Genomic DNA, 25931 nt, shown 5'->3' with positions numbered 1-25931 from the left:
ACTGGCCAAAAATGGCCTATGTGTGTCGACCTTTTAGGCAGACAACCGCCTAAACTAACCAATCTAACCTAACTCTAGGACACGGGATTCCACAACACAAATGATGAATTGCACTACAGCCACTTGAGCCGTATAATAATAACATAATGTAAGCTTTATTGTATAAATAGATATAATTATTGCTTAAGCCATACTGCTCCACAGCTTATGCTATATAATAATATAAAATAGATTAATGCAGACACAACTCTTATTTTAAACAGTAGATGATGTCTGAGAAGTGTAAGGATATGATTCGGGAGTTCTCTTCACTATTTAAAGCACTGACATTTGCCGCAGGATATCTCGGTCTTCAATAATACAATTTTTAAATTCTAAATATTATTGTATTATAAGCAGATTTTTAAATTATATAAACTATATATACTATTAATAATCAATTAAAGGTATTTGTCTATTAGAGATTCCAGATTCATTCGCAGATTCATCTTGAAACAATCCTTTGCGATGGCTGTTGGTTAAGGTCACAGGATTCCGCAACATAAACGATGACTTGCACAATAGCCAGCGCAAGTGCGGGATGTCGTCCAAGTTGCAAAATTCTGCTCCATGGCTTATATTATATTACATTTTTATATGTAGTGAACTCATGCAGCCACAGCTATTATTTGCAACAGGACATCGGGTCGCGGCCATAGCTTTAAGCAGTGTAAAAGAGCACGAGCTGGACTCAGGAGTTGTTTCTCTTCACTGTTTAAAGCAATGACAACTAGGACGGGATGTCCTGTTGTTCAATAACTGCATCAGTTTATGCTTAAAGTATTATTTGTTGAAACAATGTGTAACTATTAACTACCATTTGGTAGATTATTGTTGCTTGCGGCTACAGGATAACGCAACATTAACGATGACTTGCACGATAGCCAGCGACAAGTGCGGGATATCGTTCAAGTTGCATATTTCTGTGCCATGATTTCATTCAAGTTGAATTGATTCACCGATTCAAGCTTCTTCTCTTCACTATTTAAGGCAGTTATTGATTTATAAATAAATTTTCATAATTGTTTTACAAATATGTTTATGTCTTCGCGGGTGTTTAATAAAATGTGATTAAACGAAATTTTATGCTGACTAAAATAAGGGTTTAGATTGTGCATTCACTCACAGACAGGGGTTGATTTATAAATGCATAAATTGCATTTATGCATCAATTTGTGTGTATCTGTCTATAAATTTTCAGGATCTTCTCATCGATGTGCAAATTTTCATACAGATACATTCAATGTTTTTTGGAATAAATTTAATTAAAAATTCGTCAACAAAATTTGTGACTTGTTTTAATTTTAATTTTTTGTCGTACATTTAGCATTATTTTCTCAAATCACCTGTTACCTTTTCTACCTGTTATATGAAGTTAAATGCAACAAATGCATTTAATGCAGACTTTTTGTGGATTCTGTATTAAAAATATGGAAAAAAATAAATGTTATTAGTTATATATTTTTGTTGTAAATATGAACAAATAATTAATCGAATAAATAATAATAATAATTGAACAAATTTAAATTTTAGAATTTTGTTCTATTATACATACACTTTTTGCATGATTTATTCACAAGTTTTGAGGCGTATTATTGACCGACCAGTGCAAGAGCTAAGGGATAAATGATTGACTATCTGAGACTGATGGGGCATGAAAAATCCATTTTACAACACATGCGCTGTGGCGTTGAGCCAAGTGGTGAGAAAAGGACTGCAAGGACACCCGCTGGCAAAGGATGGCAATTTAGTTGTGCATGCCTAGCGTGGACTTTCGGCATGTTCAAGCAAATGTTGTCAATAAATACAAGCAAAGTGCAAAAGAAATGCTAAGAATTCAATTAAAAAGTGTTGGCGATTGAAATAGCAGGATTTATATGAGAATAATAAGTTCTAAATAACGTTTGAGTTGGCATTCGATTACCGCGACGTTGAGTGTAATATATTGGAGCAACAACTTGCGTCTGTTGTTTATCGATTTGTGTGCCACAAATAGCTCTTTGTTGCAGCCATAACAACACCCTGTATGAGTGCGTATGACGAACATTGAACGTTAGATTATTCCCTTCGCTGCAGGTGTGTCGCTTTCAACGCATAAATTATGCAAAAGTCAATTGCACTGCACTAAAAAAAATCAACATCAAAATATCAAAAGCAGCCTCCAAGTAATAAGAAGAACAACAACAATCACAACATATAAAATGGACGTGGGCGCACAGGAAACCACATACGAACCGCTGGAGGGGCGCAGCGGTCGGGGCTCGGCCAGCGGCATGAGGCATCCGACCAGCATAGATAGTCCCGAGTTCGATACACGCGCCCCCAAGGACCAAAGACACGCCGTCTATTTGGCCCTACTGGCGGCGGGCATCGGATTCGTTTTGCCCTACAATAGGTGAGTGCAAATGTGAATGTGAGTGTGAATTCCAACTGGAGTGAGCATATGGGCACTGTGAATGGTATTCAGAATGGGAATGATTGATTACGATGTGCCCGAGTTGCGCGAATAACATGGGTTACATGAAGCCTAATTTATTACCAGTAACTGGCAATGAAAACTTATACACGATGTGCTTGAGCATATTGCAGATCTTTATTTATTTATTTATTTGATGTGGACTAAAGACAGTCTACAGTATTTAAAAAGGGCTCTTATTATTAAGGATTTCAAATTAAATTTAATATTATAGTTACAAGCTCAATTATATAAAATTAAAAAATTTAAATTAACAATAGAAATGAAATTAAATAAAGGATATAATAAATAAATCTGGGGGTATTAAAAGTAAAATGTTAATGGTTAATAATTAACTAGATGGATTGGGGAGACACGCAGAAAAAATCCAAATTTATTACATTTAAAAATAAATGATTTAAAAATAAATTAATTAAATAAAATTAAGCATTAAAATTAAAGAAAAAATAAGATGAGTAATTAATCGTCATGTAATAAATTGTAAAATTATCAAATATTTATTGCAAGGATTGGGGAAACCCACCAAGAACCAAAGCACACCAAAAATTATTGATCGAGAGTTGTATATTTATGGCAAAATCGATTTTACAATACTCAAGAATTATTAAAATGTGTAATATTATTGAAAATTGCTTGTCAGTAAGTCTAAAATAAATTTAAAGTAGAAAATACACTTTGCAATAGATTTATAATACATTAAAAGAAGAAATAATGACCGAAGATTATTTAGGTTTATCTTTCGATCATTTGTTTACTTGGCAGAGAAAATAATAATACTATTTACAATTGTGAATTTTAAGAGTCCCACAAAAGTACTCTTAAATTTCATTGCAGAAGTAAATATTGAAACTTAAATATTTTATAGCTTTAGTAAATATTGCAAATTGGTTACAAGATTTTAATTATGTTTTTGCCAGGCTTAGGTAAAAGCTTAATTTTTTAACTTCTATTGAAAGATAATATAAATCTATAAACATTATTAATTTATATACATTTTTTAAAATTTGTATTTAGTTTCATTATCGCCGCGGACTATTGGCAGGGACGCTTTCCCGGTCGTCCTGTGGCTTTGGACATGTCCATGACGTACATCTTCGTGGCCTTCTGCACGGTGCTGTTTAACAACATTGTGCTCTCACTGGCGCCATTCCAGACACGTGTGCTCTTTGGCTACATGGTGTCCTTCACCACCCTGATCTTCGTTGCCGTCTGCGAGGTGGCCTGGCACATGTTCGCCACCAATACCGCCTATGTGGTGAATATGTCGGCAGTGGCTCTGACTGCGATCGGCTGCACTGTGCAACAGTCCAGCTTCTATGGATTTGCCTCGATGCTGCCCAAGCAATATACACAGGCGGTGATGGCCGGCGAGAGCATTGCCGGTTTTCTAGTGTCTTCCAATCGAGTGGTTACCAAACTGCTCATCAACAATGATCGTGTCTCGACGGTCATCTTCTTCCTGACCTCCACGCTATACATACTCTTCAGCTACCTACTTCATTTGGCCACCATCAATTCGCCGTTTGTCCGCTTCCATGTGGAGGCATGCTCCAAGATTGTCCTGCGACCCGATGAGGTAAGTTTGTTCATCCAAAATAAATCATATTCTTGAACACGGCACTAATAGAAGAGTTAGGAATAGCGAGCAGTGAGGAGGGAAGGACGAGTGCAGAAATTAAAGGAATGTACTGAGCAGGACTTAAAGAGTCAAGGGCATATTAAGGATCAGTTCTGATAGGCAAAGAGAAAGAAAAATTACTTATATATAGATATACATATATATATATATATATATATATATATATATATATATGCAGATAAAGATATGGATATAATTATAGATATACAAATAGATATAGATATATATATTTATTTATTTATTTAATGTCAACTAAAGTCAGTCGACACAAAAAATTACATAAAGAAAAAAATGATTAAATAAGATTAAAAATAATACTTAAATTAAATTTTTACTGATAAAACTGAGAAATATTTATAAGATATAGATATAGATATATATTGTCGAAGAACAGTTCAACTTTAATTCCAATCAATAGATTTTTCACTGAATCTCAAATCGAATTTATTCAATTAAATTAAAAATACAATTTAAATTAAAAAATAAGAAATATTTATAAGATATACTCGTAGATACAGTTAAAGATACAGTTAAAGATACAGATATATATATATATAGAAACACAGTTCACCTTTGGTACCCATCTATAGGTTATTCGCTGAATCTGAAATCTCGTTAATCATTTTGTACTTTTGACAGCAAGAGATTGATGGGGCCACCAGTAGCACCAAATACGGCGTACTCTCGATGGATGGCACCACGACAACAACAACGGCTGGGCCGCATCACTCGAGTGGCAGTGCGACGAATACGCTGAGCTTTAGCAATCCCGTGTATGAGTTGTCCAATCCGACGGCAGGCGAGAGCATCATTGAGGGTCTGGGACAGCTGCCCGAACTTCCGGCGACGCCGCATGAGCCGACCACGCCCACAACGGTGGCCTTCAAGGTGGAGCATGTGATTACGCCGCGTCGTTGCCGGCCGAGCAAACTGGGCGACATACGGGAGGGATTCGTGACGCGATGGCGTGTCGCCCAGGTCATCTATCCGTATATGGTGTGCATTGCCCTGGCCTACTGTGTCACCTTGTCCCTCTATCCGGGCATCGAGGTGGAGGTTACTTCGTGTGCGCTGCGCTCCTGGATGCCCGTCTTGCTGATGTTCTGCTTCAACACATCGGATGTGGTGGGCAAAATACTCGCAGCCAGTCCATATCCCTGGTCGCGTCGTCAACTGATCCTCCTGTCGGGATTGCGCATTGTGCTGGTGCCGATGTTTCTGCTGTGCTGTGCGCCCCGTCATCGTCCCGTAATCTCCGGCGAAACGGCGCCCTTTCTCTTCACCATTGCGCTGGGCGTGAGCAATGGCTTGGCGGGCAGTCTGCCCATGATGCTGGCACCGGCCAAGGTGCCCGGCACCCTCAAAGAGGTGACCGGCAACATAATGACACTTTCGTACAACATTGGACTTTCGGCGGGATCTCTGATTGGCTACGTGTTTGAGAGCATGCTGGGACCGCAGCTGGAGAATCCCTGTCCCATGTATCCGTATGTGCCCGCCTCGATGATGGATCACTATCATGGCCATATACCACCACTGCTGCCACCCACCACCAGCGCCACATTCAGCGTGAACACGACACTGGCGCCGCTGCTGCTCAACAGCACCATCGCCAGCATGACCAGCACCAGCACAGAGAGCAGCTCATCCACCAGTGGTGTGCCGATGCCGGCACTGGCCACAGTCATCACAACCACGGCACTGGCGCTCTACAGCACCGTGGCGGGCAGCAGTGCGGAACTGGTGAATGCCACAGTGAGTACAATGCTGTCGGCGGTCTCCTCATCCGTGGGGGATATCAGTGGCGAACTTGGAGGCAGTACAACAGATCCCCAAACGCCCGAGGCGCTGCTGCAGGAGATCTAATTTAAACTCAGAGGAACTTTGAACTGCAGAGAGAACACCGATCCACAGATCCACTGATGCACTGATCCACTGATCCACTGATCCACTGATCCTTATGCATCTGCATACAGGCAAGGCCATGCAACTAGCACAAAAGAAATAAATCCATATTCCATTTGTTGTACGTGGACAACTCTCTCTCCCTCCCTCTCTCTATCTCGATCTCTATTTCTCCCGATATCTCTCCCTCTCTCTCTCCCTCTCTCTCTCTCTGCCTCTGTCTGCGAACTTATATGCAAGTTGGTTTGCCACTATCTATCGAAGTCAAGAAATATTTATAAACTCTAAACACTTATATACGATACTATTTACTACAATTAAGTGCTATAATACTCAAGTTTGAATCTGTTCATTTCGGGTTTTGTATAGAAAGCAAAGTAGGTAAGTAAATTCTCTGTGTGTATGTGTATCTATGTGTGCATATGTGTGCATGTAATTAGACTACGGATAATAATGGATAAGTGCAAATGGTTGGCTAACGAAAACAGACGTGGAATATTTTTATAAAATCGCTAGACTTAATTGTTTGTGAGGTAATTCATTATTATTAGGTGTAATTATTGATTGCAATCGTCAAATTGTTTGCCACAAATTCTGTTAAGTTTCTCATTGAATGGCGAATAGCATTAAGCTTTAAACGATCTTTAACAAAAATCATTTGAATAGTTATAGAAAACTCCGATCCAAAATAGTGTGCAGCAAAGTACATAAATATTTCTATATATCATTTGTGACGTGTACATAAGTATATCAGAAAGTTGACAATTCATCTGATTTGCGTTATTAGTTAAAAGATATATATATATATATATATTTTAGCCAAATTGTTAGCAGGATTGGATTTGTTTGGACTTTGAAATGATGCAAATACCTCTAAGAATTGTAATAATTGCGTATGTCAACAGTAAATTGTATAAAATGTTGTCAGAATAGAAGTAATAAAATTAATATTTAATAGCTAAATATAATATTGAGTTTCTCAATAGCAAACATTGTTTAAATGCTCGTGAAACAGAAATATAACAAATATTATTATTAAATAACTAGAATAGTATCCGGCATTGCCCGGAATACAAATCTATTTCTTTTATTTGCCCTGAATCTAAATGGATAAGAAGAGTAAAAAATGATGTGCAAAAGTATGTTACAGGCAGAGGAAACTATTCTCGCTATATTCTACAGCAGGATCAGCAGTCGAGTCCCATGATCCAAGCGACTATAACAGCTAAAGACACATTAAATTTGAAATTAAGCTTTTCATTTTATCGATAATTACCCCCGGATGGATCGCATCGGACCACTGCTATAGGAACTATCCGTCAATATATCAGAAACATGTTTCCTTTGTTATTCACGTAGACCTGGATTGACACCTTGTGTTTCAACTTAATCGCTTACAAACGGTTTCAACCCTAACTCCCAATATAATCCCTTTTTTCCCACTTTCGGGTCGAACTTCCCTTCTTAGTAGCAATTCGAAGCGTAGAAGTCTACAATAAGTTAGACAGGACACACTGTTTTACTTACCGAGTCGCCATCTTGTGTGTGAAAATCTTGTGAGTTCATGTTTGCTCTACTCAAAGTCCTTTTGCTACAAAATTCATTTATGCTATAAATATAAGGGGATTTTTACTTATTTCCCATTGAATTTCCCCTTATTAAAATGAATTGCTCGACAGAGTAACTCAGCTGACTATAAAACATTGAGAGCCGCCATCTTTTGAGCGTTTTATTAATTTGGCACTAGATGGCGCTTTAGGTGTGTTCATATTTATGTTGAAGGGGATTTTATTAACTTCATAAATAAATAGAGCTGACTATCAAATATTGGGAGTCGCCATCTCTTGAGCATTTTATTTGACACTAGATGGCGCTTTCATACTGAAGTTAATAACCAAGCTGAAAATGTACTACATAATGGGATTTTTACAAATGAATCAAACTTCCCTTACAAAAGGATATACCTTTAGATTTTTCTGTATAAGATTCAAACGGATATTACTTTAATATTATATTATAGCTGAGATGGATAATCAAATACAATACTGGGAAATTACAAATAAACCTTAATTTTAGGTTATTCAAATTGACAAAGGACTATTCTCGTGGACTTTTAATATAAGACTGAGGTTATATTTATATATTTATATTTATATTTGTTTTTAATATTTTTTAAATTCAAATCTGATTTGATATTTTTACAAATTTCAACAACAATTATGAGAAACCTAATATGTCTATGTCCTGGGGAAAATCTTTATTAGTATAAATATATAAATGGAATTAAATGTGAAAAAGTAAATATATTTAAGCAATATTAAATGACATCTGTAATTTATAATTTAAACTGAATTAATTGTGCTCTTGGTATTTTTAAATTGTAGTATGGTATGATTCCTGATAAATATGCTCAAGGATTTTATTTGAAGAGCATTCATGAATTTCATTCTATAATTTCTATTTACATCGGAATACAAAATATTTATGAGCAATTGAAATTTTGATTTTATTATAATTCTATTGATGCTTTTCGCGCACGCCAAGTGCCTGAATAAATTGGTAGTCTGTCGGGTGTCCAAATGAATACAAATGAAATAAATTAGGCGGCATCCACCTTGAATCTAAGTCAAAGCGGATGCCAAAAGAAACGTCAACTTCTGTCGAAATTCGAATTGAAGTGCTATACAGGTAATTTTGATATACCCTCGACAATTACTCGATGCAAGCTCGATGTATTTCTGTCCTGTTTATCAGCTCAGTTATGAGTTATCAGTTCTTATCGGCAGTCAAAATGAAAAAAAAAAAAAAAATTAAAATAATTTGTTCATGCTGGCAAATAAAAATTTCAATGCAAAAATTCCATATTGATGTTTTTGTGCTAAAACTAGAATGTTGCTTCATACTCTGCTCTGAAGGGTATTTGTTTTTTCGACCCCAAAGAAAAAAAACTGGTTTGTTTGTTTATTTTTTTCTGGCCTTGTGAAAAGCGGAATTGATGAATTTCAATTTCCATTTGTTGTTGTTTATTTGGAATTTTTAATCGTGAACGGAAACATATGCAAAAACGCCATAAAATCTATGCAGAAATCTGGTCAAGTCTGCAGATATTTCCGCAATACAGAATATGCAATTAAATTTATTTGGGATGCGCAGCAAAGCAAATTTAGCAACATTTGAGAGTGGTAGTGGGAAGGGGGAGTGGGTGGTTTGAGGGGGGTAGTTTTGTGGGGCAACTGCCAACCCACAATTGCTTAACTTTATCTGCACACCAGCGGGCAGGCTAACTAGCTAACTAGGTGGCAACTTCGACAACGGGGCTACGAAGGCTGTTGCAAGTCGCATATGGAGTAACTTTTATCGATTGGCAAACTTCGTTCACTGCACTCTGACTACAATTTACCACTTCCCCTCTCCAAAAGAGGATATGGACAACCATTTCAAAGGTGTTCTATTTGTAGGCTGTTGGTGTCAATGCCCCCCAGGCAAAAGTCAGCGAATTTTACTTCCGCGTTCGTCACACAATTAAAATAAATAAATAAAAGAAAATACTCGGACATGCTGCCTATTGTGATTGTATATAAACCTGTTCGATTTGGAGCTGATATTGATTGACTATATATTATATTTTAAATTCAATTCCCTTGCAGTAACGATATTTTCTTATTGAACATATATTGAGCCTTACCATATTAGCACTCATCATGTTAATACATATTGAAAAACTGATGTAATATATTTTAATTACATTATTCCTTTCAAATGTTACATGTTACAAATCGCTTAGTAAAGCTGATCATTAATATGTATACTTTGTCGGAGACAGGTACTTCAATGAAGACATAATTATAATGCAAGAGTATAAAAATTAATTTGTAATTTTTTTTTCATTATTTCATTTATTTTAACGTGAATTAACATTATTATAAATGGGATGAGAGCAGGGGATGTTCTAAGAATACTGAACGGTAATAAATTGAAGTAAACTCAATTTGGTCTTTCAGAAAGTCTTTCCCTAAAAATGGTCAAAGTCATTCTTATTGATATGATTTGTTCAAAATAGTCGTAGAGATTGTGTGGTATCAGAAGTGTTTCTCGGGATCCAAATTAGCTTCATTTTTTGGTAGTGCTTAGAAAGCAGTCTTCTGATTTTGCTGGGCTTATAATCACAATTATTATTGTTTGATATGATTTCAGGTCGTTTGTAATTGTTTTGTGGCAATCTATCTGCGCAAGTTATTTAAATAGAACAATTTGGTGATGACAGAGTTTGATTTGAGATGATTCTGCTCTCTAAAGTAAACATTGATGAACTGTTTAACAAACAAAACACCTTAAGATGATTCATCACTGCTGCTAAAATCCAGATCATGCCAGAGTAATGATGGCTCAGCAGCAGCTGCGTCTGCTGGCTGGGTTTGTGCCTTTGGCAGTTTTGGAGAAATGCTAAAAGCCGCCTTTGGGGACAGTGTACTGGCCTTATCCATTTTCGACTGATCTATGTTATTGTCTTCTTCTTTTTTTAGGGCCTTCTGCTCCGGTGGTGGAGAAATCATTTCTTGGCGCCAGTAGAAAACAGGCAATGCTTTCGACTTATTTTGCTCGTTTGTGTCTTGGTTGGTTGGTCTTGGAGAATCGCTGTAGTCCATCTCTGGTGGCGAGTATACTTCTGGCAAAGTATTGAACCCATCCACATTCTTGTTTATGCCGAGTCTTGTGGATTGCTGTTGGTCAATTTCTTCGTCCGACGAGTCATTTGACTTATTTGAATTTAGATTTGGTGAGTTGCCTTGTTGTGCGTCCAACGAATCCTCATCGTGCACATCGTTCTCCATCTGCTTTTTGGTATACTTTTCTCGCATTCGATCGTCATCGAGTCCCTGCGACAGCTTCTGCTTTAGCTTGTTGGCTGCATCATCGAATGCATCGATCAGGTTATTGGCTCGCTTTTCTGCCTCGCTGGAATACTCCTTCTGGCAATGCTCGACGCTGCTCTCAGCCATTTTCAGCTTGTAGAGCACATCGTTTATATCCTCCTTGCTCAGCTTAGTGTCCGATTCAGTCTGTTCGACGGACTCATTCCAATTGGCCGCATATTTGTTGCGGAACTTCTCAACAATATTGGTGAACTCCTTGAAGATGCTCGCGACTTCGTTGCGAAACTCCTCGACGCTTCTGTAGAGCTGGCCGTCCACTTTCTGGGACAGGGTCGCGCACTTAGAGTAGAAGTACTGGGACAAGCTCTTGTCATTGGACTTTGCCAGGGACGCGTACAAGTTGTTCAACTGCTCGCGGCACTGGCGCTGCACGGTTGCAATGGGGATCTCGTTGAGATGTTGTCTGCCCGACATCAGGGGATGCTTGGTGCTGGGCTTCTCCTCGCCCGCTGGCATTTTATCGAGCACCCGACAGAAGAAAATCTCCAGTTTCTGACAGTTGCGGTAGACATCATCGCCCGGATTATTGAACCGAAAACAGTTGTCAATCATCAAATTGACGTCGTGGATCACCTCACTGGCTGTGTGATAGTAATAGTTCTGGACTCGCTTAATGATCGTGCCCACGTCCATTGGGCTTCTGATGACGTCATAGTACTCGGGCACTCGCAGCGCCTCCGGGTCCACGGGCTCCATAAAGTCAGCGCTGAACTTCTTTGTGGCCAACTCATCCAGTAGATACTTCCGCAAATAGTGTATCTTGTTGGTGTAGACGCCCACATTCCCCGCTCTTGGCTGCACCTCGGGCTGCTTCGGAATGGGCTTCTTGAACTGCAGATTACTCAGTTTGTGTGTTATAAATGAATTATAAATTAATTAACAGCACAGCATTTACCATAGTTATACGATTTTCCCCTTTCTCGCAAACTTAAACGAAACTCACAACTCAAGCAGCAATTTTACACTGACTTTGGCTTTTCCGATGTATTTTAAAAAAGGCAAATAAATCGAATTTGCTTATCGTTTATCAACTTATTGAAATGTTTATTACTGCTTTCCGATACCTTATTGTATCGAGTTAATTAAAGTCGCTTATCGTTCAAACTGCCAATGCGTGAAACTTTAATTACTTCTACTTGTGCTCTTCATAATGATAATAATAATGATAAATTGATTTCAAATAATAAATATAAATAAAATGGTTTGTACTTAAATGCATACCGATTCAGTAATATTTTTAGTGAAGTCTGCTTTGCAGAAGCTATAGATTATATACTCGATATCTTACTTCTCTCATGTCATCTTTAGTTGTCATCAATTAACTACAATTTCTAATTGATGTTTCGTGTATATAAAAAAACAAGCTTTCCAAGTTGTGCCACGTCATTCTAGAATCGCTTGGAGTCTGAGTCTTAATTACTATGTACATATACAAATTGACAATGTGTTTATATACTATAGGTTGTCGAGGATTACAATGCAAATAGTCAAAGCAATCGTATAATGTGACTGCGTGTAAATTGTCGTGAGTGATTGAACTGTGTACGGAGTCGAAAATAAATGCTTAGATATAATTATATTCTTAACAAATGAAGATTAAGATTGAAACATTAAATTAAATAGATGTGATGTTATGTGATATAAATGATTTCTTTGTGAAATTTTTATTTTTCGATCTATAATTTTAGATGGCTAATATTTTGATTATACTTTAAATATAATTTAATGTTAAAATATTTAAAATGAATTTATGTTTATTTATTTTTGTGTGTCATATGTGCTGGTTTTCTCATGAGTTAAGGGATCTACCAGAAAACGAAATTGCCAAAGATTGAAATTGATATAAGGGCTACTTGTAAAATTGTCTAATAACAAACTTTACAGCTTAAATGAATGCCTGAAACTACATTTACAACAATCAGTGCGCCCAACTCGAGGCTGCTGGTACTTGTGTCGCTGTATAATTACATGACAGCAGCGATAGCAATAGCGATAACAAAAACAACAACAACAGCAGCAGTAGCAGCAGCAGCAGCAGAAGAAACAACAACAGCAGCAACAGCAACAGCCAGAGAAACAGCATTACAAATTACGATAATAATTTCCATTTCTAATTTCCTTACAACGCTAAAGGACTTTGCTGCTGCTGCTTTTACTGCCACCGCCTGCGCCGCCTCGTTTTCCATGCATCCGGTAACAACAGCAATAAGCAATAAACCCAGCAACAACAACGGCAAAAATAACAACAACAAGAACAGCAGCAGCGGCAACAACAGCAGCAACAACAGCAGCAACAGCAACAGCAACACCAACAACAGCAGCAACAGCTAAGGACGCGCCAGACTTTGGCATAATTCCAGTATTGCAGAAATCTAACAAAATGCAAATGCAAATGCAATCATTGATTTTTCAGCTTACATCTACATAGACATCGCGTCGTGTGTTTTAGTTGAGTGTGCAGGACATTGCCCCAATTCTGCCCCATTGTTATGAACTCAAAATAGACCGGTGACTGAACACCGGAACGATTATTCAACTGCTTTTGGCAACTTAAAACAAGTGTCGTGTCCGAAATTGATCTGTTGCCATTGAGCATTTCAATTGTTGCAAGGTTATTTATTCGGCTAAGAGATATATTAACGGAATAATATTTAATATTTATGTTAGCACAGTTTCATTGTTTTCATTATTATAATACAATTAATTATTTTAAATAAGTCTTAGCTGGCGACGATATTCGAAACATAATGGAGTATATAAAAAAAGCATTTGACCTGGAAGCAGCAAAAAACATATTTTAATTATAAAAAGGGTCAGCAAACAATAGGCTATATTAATTAATTTATTTATAATATATATTCAAATTTTAAAATTAGAAATACGGACTACATTGCTGTGGGAATTGTAATGATGTATATTAGTAATTTTTACATTATTTATTTGATGTATTTTTTCCTGATTTCTGTGAATTTTACAAAATTGTAAAACCCTATTCCGATAGGCAGCATATTAGTAAATTAAAAATATTCTTTGAGTAGGAATTAACTCTTTTGCAAGATCTGTTTGTCAACTCGGACAAGAAAGTACAAATCGAGTTGCCGAAAATGCAATCATCTGCAATTTATATTAAAATGCAATTAACTTCCGTTGCTCTGTTTAAGCAGTTACAAGAAATATTAAATTAAAATCTATGGAATTTTTACTTTGCATATATCTTTAAACATCTCCTCATAAATTTCCTCGAATTCACTGAATATTCTTGTCCATTTTTTAAATATTTGTTTTAAGTTATTTCTCGCTTAAAATAAATAATAATAAATCACATCTTATTAAGCATTTTGGGCTTATATTTAACAAATTGAGTGACGGTTAGTCTTAGGTTTCTACAAAATTTTCGATTAGAGTCTAAGTTTTGTATTCATAACTCATAACTCATAAGATAACTCTTGTTTTTAAAGAAGCCTTTAATTATGCTGGTTGTGCCGAACTGAGAAGTATTTTTCATAAAAATAATTAGTGTAAGAAAATGTCAAATGGTTTCTTCTGACATTAAAGTAGTGTGCAAAGTAGTTTTTATTTATTTAAAACAAATTTCGTTAGCGTAATAATAGTTGCGTGCTTCCTTAGCTGTTCAACTGCCAGAAAATGCTGCCAGCAATCTGGTCTTGACGAGAAAGATATGCCTCATAGTTAGCCCGGTATCGGAAACATATGTGCATATATACATAAATATATATATATATATATATAAGCATATATAGTAGTTTAAATCTCCAAGTAACAAATAAGTTAAAGCAAGCAAAAAGGTGAGTTGCATTTTGATGCTTGAATTTAGATTTCGTTTCATGCTTGTTGGTTTTGTTTGATCTCCGCGTTCGCTTGACAATTTTTGACGCTTTGATTTCGCAGTTACAAGGTGCTGGGGCAGGGGTAGGGGGAGGGATACGAATGTGTGTGTTTGTTTGTGTGTGTGGTTATGTTGTGTTGTGCTGTGTGTGTTTCTCAATCGCAACTCAAGTTGGTTCTTGTGAGCAAAAGATAACCGCAGGGCTTTCCTCGCTGACTGGTAACAAAATTTCTTTTTATGCTGCCTCTTGAGGCTGCACATCATTTTGCCACGCCCACGTGCTACACACGGCTACATTGCTACTACTACTATTGCTGTGGCTGCTGCTGCTGCTGTTGTTGTTGTTATTTTTGTAATTTGATAATGCATTTGATTAAGGAAATGAAATTTTTATTAAGGCTGTTTGCTTATTCGCTCAATGGCAGCCCGCGTCGCTTTTATGTTTACCCTGTGTGCAAGTGTGTGTGTGTGTTAGTGTGTAAATGTGCCTATGTGTGTGAGAGCGTGTGCGTGTGTATTGCCATTTTGTTGCTTGTTTCGTTTTGTTTACCATATTCCACACTCTTCTCTCCTTTGCTCTGCCCCCTCCTCCACAACCAGTTCAAGCTTTGCATTTTTGTTTTCGCATAATTTCTTTGAGTGCGGTTGGATCTCGGCGATTTTACGATGCGAGCGAGCGAGCGAGCTATCGCCAAAGGTGGGTAAGCCTCGATTCCCTTTTGAATGGCTACCCGCAACGGTTAAGGCAACAGCAGCAGCAACAGCAGTAACAGCTTCGTCAGCAGCAGCAGCAGAACATTTTGTATTGTGTGTGTGTAACAGTTATTTGATTTTGCCCCTTCTACTATTATATTCTTTCCCTACTGTTTTTCTATATGTTACACTCAGAAATCAAATCGTCCTAAAATTAAATAGAACACCAAAAAAACTTGGAAACTTAGAAAGGCTTGTCCTTTTCTTTTCCATTATTAAGGAAAACATTTCTAAAAAGTAGAAATGCAATCGTAATTCAGAAACAAGTAATGAAATTCTCTGGCTCGGCTTTCTCACTTTAGAAAAATACACCCTGAAGTTTAGAAATGTTCTAGTGAGAAAGTGAGTAACTGCGGCGACAAAAGTATGGCGAGTAACTAAAATGTAGAGAGATTTTCTTCTGAGTGTACTAGAGTTACAGCAGCGAAAACAGCTGAGCGTTGCGCGGGATTTTTTGTTTATTTATATACCATTTTTTGCACTCTCCTTTTTTGCTGATCAAATTTGCATTAAGTAAATAAATAATTTAATGTTTCACAGCTAAAATATGCAAATTGAGACTTAACATGAAAAAACTTTATAAAGAAAATCGATTTATAAAGTGCAGTAACATAAAAACTGAATGCTAGGGGCATAAATAGTTTAATTCAAATCACATATGCGACATATTCCAGTGCAAATTGCATTTACATTCCTAATTTATGCATTGCCTATTTTCTACTCTCGTTTTGCTCATTGCTCATTTACCGTTGCCATTCATTTGCGCCTACGAATAACGGAGTTATTCCAGTCAACACCATGCAGAAGAAACCAATTTGCCAGAAGGCTAACAACAACATCAACATCAAAAACAAAACATGAAAAACCCTAACCCTTCGTGCACTAACTGAGTGCGCTCATCTCTAACTCCAACTCCAACTCCAAAAACAAACTTTTCCTATTGTTATTACATTTTTTTTCATTTTCATCTCCTTTTGTTTTTTTCTTTTTGTTTTTTTTTTTTGCTGAAGCGTTGCCGGTCATTGACTTTCTCTCAACTTTCTGCTTGACATTTAACGAGCAGAACAACAACAAGAAGCAAAACAGCAACAAAATCAACAACAACAAAAGTAGGGGTACAAAAATGTGTAATAACAGCAGCGAATGTAATTTTAACATGTTAAGTGTTAGAATGAAGCCTACTTGGAGACCTACTCTACATCGCAACCCGCCGCAACTCTCGCAATCCTCGCATAGCCCATGCAAGCCAATGTTGCTCAACATCAACTCATACCAAACCACAGCTTTCACTGCTCGCTGTTCTCGCTGTTATCGCGCTATTGTTCTTGCTGTTCGTGTTGCTGTTGCTTTTGTGCCTCAGCCTCAGACATTGTCCACGGACAACAAAAGCGGTGTTGATGTTGATGTTGATGTTCTGCTTGCCAAGCTTACCCAGACCCAGACCCAAAAACCTTTTCACACTCCCACTCTAAGCGCATCAAACTAATCTTGTTGGCAGCTGAGACATCTGTGTTTTTAGCAAATTCATTGCTAAGGCAACCAATCGACTCTATAAATAGATACCTATTTGTGTATTCTATATATTGTAAATAAAAGAAAAATAATAAATAAATAATAGCAGGAAAAAGTAACATAATTATTGTTATGAATATCTTTAATTAAAAGTCAGTGGAAAATTATTCGCAAATTGCAATCAGAAATTAAATTAAAATGAAAATCGCCCTATTTATTTTTTAGAAATAAATTCCAAATATTAGGAAAAGTATTTGTAAAATTTAAAAGGGATTGCCCTAAATCGATAACTCCAAAAATATTAGGATATTTTTTTTAATATTATAGAAATATTTTATATTTTTAAAACATTTTTAAAAAGTAGAAATTCATTTATATGAATTTATAAACTATGTAAAACAATTTATAAATTAATAAGCCTGAAATCTTAAAATTCAAAGGCTTAATAATAATAAAGGCAACAAAAATTTAAGAAAAGAATTCACAAATTTAAACGCAGCAAAAAATAACCTGGAAATTATATATATTTTCCTTAAATATTAGGAAAATCCACCCTGATACTTAGAAATGCAATACCCCAGGAAGGGTATGGCGATTTATTAAAATTTATTCCGATTAATTTTTTTACTGAATCGGAATTCCAATGCAAGCTGACAAATGTATGAGAGCAGCGAACTAGTGAACGATTTCTCTTTCTTTTATAATCTGTCTTACTATACCTTTTAATAAGCTTTGCTTATTCTTTTTTTAAATTGCTTTTTTTGATCCGCTATGAATTTTATGTAGTGAAAAATAAAATATATTTTTATGATATGCTATAATAAGTTATTAATGTACATATTATATTATTAATATATATATTTATATATCTGTATATATATATTTCGAAAAAATATATTGCTACTATGGAGTCGTTTCGCTGTTGGGTCTATGATATCAAAACCGTTATCTAAAGCATCGAACTTGTTGCATCATGGCAAAAAGGCACGTGCGTCACAGCTGACTCTGAATATGCGCCAAATTGTGATTCAATATATGCTTATAAATGCCACAGCTTGTTACTGGATAATATTACGCAAAGAAAACCTGGTATTTTTTGTATTTCACAAACTAGGACATATTCTTATACGTCGAACCCGTTTAGTTGCTGTTCGAGTTGCGTCTGTTTTGTGCTGCTGTTGCTATCTCCAACATGTTATCCACACTCTCTCTCTCTCTCAAACATTTTATCCACACGCTCTCTCTCTCAAACTTGTCGTGCATTTTCTCTCAAACCCGTGAGTTATCCGCACTCTCTCAAACATGTGCTATCCGTGCGCGCTCTCTCTCTCTCAAACATGTTCGTATGCCAAATGTTCCTTGCCCAAAAATCCTAACCCAAAAATTGCCGACGGTAAAACGTTAAAGCTTGCATAAAATTCTAACCTCGCCATAAAAAAATACGGTTCGCTCTGGAAACCTACCGCAAATTTGGCATTGACAATAGGCCGCAATTATAAAAGCGCTGCTCTTAAAATGTTGCGATGCTTGTAAGTGTGTGTGTGTTTGTGTGTGTGTTTGACTGCAAATAGAGCCAGATTAAAATTGTCTGATTTTGTTTACTGTGGGAGGGGGTATGTGTGACTTTTGGCTCATTGTTGTTGTGGTTGGCACCACAGCCTGGACAACGGAAGCCGGAAGTGGCGCTGCATGCAGCGGATATTGCAAATTATTAACCCTTTGCTACAATTTCGGCTACGAATTTCCAGCCCTAACTTTGCCGGATGTTTGTTTGTTGTATGCCGCAGCCATCGTAAAGCTTTCCAGCTTTTTTTCTAGCAGCCGACAGCACTGCAGATGTACTATTTACGCTATTTACAGCACCTGGTCGAAATCTACTGAGTGCTGCCAGACAGAGACAAAAAACGATTTATAAACGTTTTGACCAAAAACTTGACTTCAGCACAACAATTTTCACTTTGCTTTGCAGCTCTCAGTTTTCAGCCCTCAATTGTCAGTTGCCAGTTTTCAGTTGCCACTTTTCAGCTGGCAGTTTTCGGCTCCCAGTTTCCAGTTCTCATCAGAAAACCGCAAAAGTTTTGTGGTGTTAAGTGAATTTATTTTTTGTTTGTTTGTTGTTTTTGTTGTTTGCCTTTTAAGGTCAAATATTTGCTAATGAGTTTTGTTCGCCATTTCCATTCGACAGCTTCAAAATTTGTGGTCCTCTTTTTTTTTAAATAAATAATATATTTACATATGTATATGCAAATATTCATTCAAATGTATTTTCTTGTCTAAAGGCAGATTGATGCTGGCTGAAAAGTTTCCCTATACTATAATGTAAATTTGATGACATCTTAACATTTTGTGTTTAGTCAAATTGCGAGTGCTGTTTGCCTTCGAAGACAAAGGAATCGCCATCAAAAAGGACACAAAAGAGAATATATTACAGATATCTAAAGAGCACCAATATATATAATAAATACATGGAGCAGATAAGTTTTTAAATTCAAATGATAAAGAAATTAGTAAATATATATTTTATCATTTCTTTTAATTATGAATAGTAGAATTATACAGAATAAATAATATAATAATATATATATATATATATATATATATATATATATATATATATATATATATATTGCTTAAGCGCTGAATAAAAGTTAATTATTTCAAAACATCAGCAAGAATATCAAAATCAAGTGTCAATAAATAGCTAAGCTTGCCATTATTCGGATTGTTGTTAAACAATTGAAACTGTATAAAATGCCATTCAATTAAAAATGCATTACACATAACCAATTGCGCTTGGCTAATTATTTTGCCTGTCATTAAAAAGTATTATTATTGATATCATTTAATTTTAAATGCAAATGCAAATCTTTTTGTTACCTGCCAGAAAAAAGACTGTAACATAACATCTGTAACTTAACATGCAACTATGTACTTAACATATGATATCGATATCGATCGATTGCATAAGTGCGATCACCAGCTGGAAGAGAAAGAGCTTAATCGTAGTGAATAAAGTAAGTTGAGCAGTTGACTGTATCACATTGCAACAATTTCAAATTAATTCGTATTATATAATTGTGGTGATAATCAGATTGGCGCTGGTCACTTTAATTAGTTAACCAACTAACTAACTAAATGCCGTTAAATTGAATCCGTGTTGTTCATTAACCTGTGTGTATAAATGTATATAATATTATACTAATTTATATATGTAAAAATTCTATTTCCGTTTGGCGGAAATTGTTGGCCACAAGCCGCGGGCCAAGCCACTGTTCGAACCACAAACAGGCCAGAAGACGAGAGCCAAATATTCCACACCACGCCTCACAGCCTACCCCCTATCCCTCCCCCTACCACCACTGCAGGCAATCGTAAACGATGGAATGTGAGCTTGTGGCAATGTGGCGGACACCATGGCGTATGGTCAATGCAAATTGAATTCCAATGACGAGGCTATCATTGATGCGTGGCTGAAATTTGCAATCCGTGTTTGTTGCTCAGGCGGAAATAATTACAAAGCACACACACAAAACAAAGAAATAAAATAAAAAAAGCAGACAGACAGACAGACGGACATTAGGACGGACATCAAAAATTACAATGGCAATTTGAGAGCTTGCTGGTGCCCCAAAGTGAGGCACTTGCACTGCTTATCCGCATATCCCAGTGCGATTTTGCAGCAAGTCAGAAATGAAAAAAAAAAACAAAATAACAATTATCAATAAAACTTAATGCGAAGGTAAGCGATACGAAAAAAGGTACAACACTTTTGAATGCTTACACTCAGAAAAAATAAGTGGCACTGAAATTAAGAAATAATAAAGAACCCAAAAACTGGCCCCAGCAAAATTATAAAAGAGGTAAAAGAGGCAAACAACAAACAGTTATTAAATTGATAAAACCAGAGCATTTTTAATTCAAGTTTCGATTTCTCTAACATTTGGCAAACAAAACTTTTTTTGCATCTGCGTACAACAGAAATATATTTGCTTTTATTAAGAAATATATATCTGAAAAATAGAAAATAGTCGTTCTAATTTTAAGAAATTGTTTTCTTATTTTTAGAAACTTTTTCTATAAACAATAACATTTTTAGTTTTGAGAGGCATTTTTAGTATAGGACGATTAAGAAACAGGTCTTCTTTATAATTTGAGTGTAGGGAAATGCCGACAATCAGGTTTTATTTATTGAATATTTCTTTATATTGTTAAGCTTATGGAATAAGCTCAATGTAAAATGTGATTCGATTATAAGCCGTCGTTAAATGGCATTTACGAGCCGAAACACATCGAGCGTCAAATTTGGAGAGACTATTAAACACAATAAATAAGTATTTTTTTATTACCTATTAGGCAGAATCTCGCCTTAAACTTTAAAGAAACATGTAAGCCCTTTGCACAAATGGTGAAATAAAATCGATGAAAAATCTGTGAATTATTAATATTTAAGGCATTTATCAATTGAACAACTTTTGGCGCATTATAAAGTTAAAGCAAATGGAAGTTTAGTTGCTGGCCAATTGCCGCATTCAACTCGAATTCGTTGTATTTATTGCCTCATACCAATTTAGATTGCATACTTTGCCTCTGATTGCGGCTTGGAACTGGAATTGGAAAAGCCTTTGATGCCAAATGGCGCAAAGAATTTGCTGCTTTGCTCGTGCAGTCAAAAATAAATATTTACACTCTGAAAAAAATGGCTCTTTAGTTTAGAAATCATCCTTAAAACTAGAAGTATTTCCTTTGTCTAAATTGAGAGGCATTTTTATTTTTTTCACAAATAATTTCCATTATTAAGAAATGTAACAAGTTTATAAAAAGTGGAAATGAAAAATGCATATTTAAATACTGAAATTAATTCAGAAACCAGAATAAATGTTTTCCATTTTTAAAAAGGTTTTTTTTTTTTTTCAATTAAAGCAACAAATTATATTAAACAAAATTAAAAGCGAAAAATAAAGTATACATTGTAAATAAAAATATATAAAAATCAAAAAATTTTTGTGAAATTTGCTTGACTATGTGAAATATTAAAATTAATGTTTAATATTTATATAAGTAAAAAAAACGTAATGTGTTATTTCTGATAGGGGGAGAAAATCCAGTTTTTAGAAGCAGTATCTTAATAATAAAGGGATAAATTAATAATAAGTAACAAAGTTTCAAGTTAGAAATGCAGCTTAAACAAAAAAAAAAATTGTGATTTTCTAAATTTGCGGACGATCTATTTTCTAAGTGCACGTCTGTCCAATATAACATATAATAAGAATAATAATAATACAAAATGTATATATTGTGGCATATGTATATGTATTTATGTATATTTATGTATGTGACTGGGATAAACGCCTGTTCGTTTTTTTGTGTGGCTTACACACGCTTTTGGCTTGGCTTTTGTTTTTATTGTTTTGTTTTATTCGTTTCGTATTTGTGTTGTGTTTCAGAAGGATTTATCGCACTTGGACTGCGGACGCTTCGTTTGTGGGGCTGGCTGGTTTTCGACTGACATGAAAATCCAAGCGATGGCAACGTCTAAAAATTGCAGTCACATCCGTCTGACCGCCAGAACTCTAAATTCAATGGGTTGGCTAAGGGGAAAGGCTAAAGCTGGGGACAGCTGAAAACTGGGCATTGCGGTTTCTAATGCTGGCCAACAGAGCTTCGCCACCGTCTGCGAATGTTTGGCGCCACTTTGCGAGCCCTTTTAGGTCTGTCCCTTTTTGTCAACCCTGTCGTGCATGGATTGCGGCACCCACTTGACCCTCCTCCCCCCTCCCCAAAACAGTAAAGGCATCGGGCAGAGGTGTTGGGTTTAATTGCATTTTTGTTGTGTCGGAAAATTGCATGTCATTTGTCAAGAGACGTCGCAACGCCCATTTGCATTTGCCTAAGCCATATTAATGAGCGGGTACCCAGTGCTGAGTGGGTGATTTGGGGGATCAGTTCAAGACAGTCATTCTCCCAACTGGAGTAGCATGTGGCTGTTGAGTCCCTAGTGATTAGTTATCCGCTGTGTAACTCCTGCTATAAACATTATTAATACGCCTGCTTGAAAACACTGCAGAGAGTTTTTCAAATTGAATTCCGCGTAAATAATTCAATATTTATAGATTTCAGACTGATTTACTGAGTCTTTTTCGGCCAGCAGTTTAATGGCCTTAAGGCCGTTTGAATAAAAAATACAAAGTTGCGTGTCACAGTGGAATTTTTCAGCAACTCGTCTTTGTTCTCAATAGCACCATAAAATAAAAATACTACTGTGTCCTTTTTTTTTTAACTTTGCTCTCATGCAGGATTTTATTAAGTTTTTATGCCCTTGCAGTGGGTATTCTGATTCTGTCGTCAAGTGTGTGATAAAGTTGCCATAAAGAAAATGTATATGTATTCTCCATCAGCACAAATAAAGAGCTTGTCTCACTGACCGGATAGGATCTCTATTGTTTATAGCTACCATTCGAAGGAAGAGTTGTTGTATAAGATAAGTTTCTGCTTATTCCAATCAAATTCACTAGTTACGAGTGTTATTACACTCTGAAAAAATCGAACTGCATTTTAGAACAATGCCCTAAAATGAAGAAAATTATTAAGATTAGAAAGGGGTTTTTCTAATTTTCAAAAGTATATTTCTCAATAATAGAAAAATATTTTAAAAATTACAAAATGTAAGCGGCAGTTTCGCTTCAATGCGATTCGATGTATAAGTTCTTTTTCCGATGAAATCTTAAAATTCTAATGTTAAAAAATAATATAAATAATAAAAAACACCCCGGAAATTTGATGTTTTTATTAAGTTTCTAGAAAATGTTAACCTGAAATTAAGAAAAGAAAAACTCTGGTTTCTAAAAACTCACAACCTTCTGGTATATATATACTTATACATACTCTATATACCTTCTTTAAAATAAAAGTGAGTTATTTTGTCTCTCTTTTTATATACATACATATATGTGAATTGTTCGGATAAGATATTTGCATTATGAATAATATTACAAAAGACGCGGTGCTGAGTGAATAATTTTTAGTTTCACATGAATATAACTCTATCAAAGTCACTTGTGATGAATTTTATTATGCTCTTAACATAATTTGCACATTGAACTTCTCAAAAACAATAATTTCGCGTAAAAATATATTTTTATAGTTGAACTTGATATATTTTACATGTTGGAGTTAGTCATATATGCAAACTTTTCAGTGTATCTGTCAAGTATTTAATTATTTACAACATATTGTATTTTGCCAGTATTTAGCTCATTAAAAACCGATTTATTTTTCTTATCTCTTATGCGAGCTTCAAGCTTCAAGCACCAACAATAAAATTATAACTGGCATACACTTGTAATTTTTTTAATTTATGTAAATTAAGTTTTGCTGTTCCTGCTTATTAGATTTACATGAGTTTTTAAGAAGCCACAGTGTGGGCGCATAGCGTTTTAAGTTTCGTTTAACTTTCAGCCATTCATCAGGAGCAAAGGACGCGACGACAGTCGCAGGACAACATTTTAATTTGCTATGCTAAGCGACGCTGGCAGGACATTGTTGGCTTGACTGGCTGACTGGCTGGCTGACTGGTTTCGTTGCCCGCAACAATCAGTGACAGGACCAGCAGCCAGGAGCCAGTAACCAGGAGTCCGGAAAACAGAGTGAGCTGAAGAACGAGTGCCAGCGCTCTTTGGTCTTTGGTCTTTGGCCTTGTGTCTTGTGCCACAAATCGCACACAATGCGTTGCGCCACAAAAGGCTTGCGATGGAGCCTGGTTGCTGGTCGTCAAGGGCCAATTAATCAGCTTGTTCAATTGGTTGGCACTTCAAAGCATAACCAGAAAAAACAAAGAAGAAAGGTCCAACATGAAACGTTAGAAATGTGTATGTTTTTCATATATTTCTCCCGACTGCGGGCCCATTTATAAAACTTCAATTTTTATGGTGTGTCCTTTGCCTAATTTCACATAGTTTATTGCGGTCATTTTTTTGGCCACATAGTTTTATGCTACCCGTAAAATTTATAAACTTATTTTGATCTATAAATATATAGCCAGAAGATTGGCCTAATTGGTGTCCGACATGTTTCATAGGGGAAAAAAAATCGAGTATGAAATGGCTTTCAGGCAATGCCAGGAGAGTCATTTTTCTAACATTCTTATTGCTCAATACTGGACGATTTATAAAAGACATCAAATGCCTCTTGCTGCAATTTGTCCAGAGTAGTCAGAGAAGTCAAGCACAGCATGAGAAATAATACCAGCAAAATGATTGCCAGAGCTAAAGTATGCGCAAATAGACAAGGCTAAAAGAGCCGAGACTAGAGGCAAAGCTCAGTTATGCATCCAGAGTACGCTTCACCTGTCAAACATTCCTTGGAACTGTGCTAAGTCATGCATTATGCTCACTACCGTCTTCATATGCATTAAGCATATATTTTATTTTGCCCTTCATAAATAAGGTTAACTCTTGCATAAATAAAGTGGATATATTTACACTTTGGTGTCTAAGCTAGCTAAAATGTTTGTGTGTGTGAAATTGTAAGGAACTAATGTTTAATAATAAATATAAGTGACAAAAAAGAAATTGTGTATTCTGTGTACTCAAATACACATAAAAAAGAAAAAGACCCTGGATTTTAGAAAGACACAAAAAAGAAAAAGACCCTGGATTTTAGAAAGACACAACCTTGAAATCTGAAAATATGAGGTAAGTATGGATTTTCTTAAATCAGATAAACACCAATTAATTAGCCAACAAAAATTAACCAATTATTTTAAGTATAGTTTTAGTTGAGCAGTATGAATTATAATAGATTTTTACAAGAAAATGGCCACATTCAAAA

At 35.8% G+C, this 25931-nt stretch overlaps 2 protein-coding genes across 2 annotated transcripts; one reads left to right on the top strand and one right to left on the bottom strand.

The window, feature by feature from the left end:
* The first annotated feature begins 2183 nt into the window (after positions 1-2183).
* Positions 2184-6241, top strand: LOC6556544 (equilibrative nucleoside transporter 4). The gene is made up of 3 exons (XM_001985422.3): positions 2184-2434; positions 3530-4091; positions 4794-6241. The coding sequence occupies exons 1-3, from the start codon at positions 2241-2243 to the stop codon at positions 6018-6020; spliced, it is 1983 nt and encodes a 660-aa protein (XP_001985458.1). The 5' UTR covers positions 2184-2240; the 3' UTR covers positions 6021-6241.
* Positions 6242-9972: 3731 nt separating this feature from the next.
* On the bottom strand, positions 9973-11962 carry LOC6557227 (bromodomain testis-specific protein). Its single transcript, XM_001985423.3, has 2 exons — positions 11889-11962; positions 9973-11824 (listed from the first exon to the last, which is right to left on the bottom strand). Exons 1-2 carry the CDS (start codon positions 11889-11891, stop codon positions 10391-10393), a joined length of 1437 nt encoding a protein of 478 aa, XP_001985459.1. The 5' UTR covers positions 11892-11962; the 3' UTR covers positions 9973-10390.
* Positions 11963-25931: the final 13969 nt, after the last annotated feature.

Source organism: Drosophila grimshawi, unplaced genomic scaffold (genome assembly GCF_018153295.1).
Source record: "Drosophila grimshawi isolate 15287-2541.00 unplaced genomic scaffold, ASM1815329v1 contig_44, whole genome shotgun sequence".
Classification (NCBI taxonomy): Eukaryota; Metazoa; Arthropoda; class Insecta; order Diptera; family Drosophilidae; genus Drosophila; species Drosophila grimshawi.
Note: the sequence above shows the minus strand (reverse complement) of the source record. Positions and strands in the feature narration are given on the sequence as shown.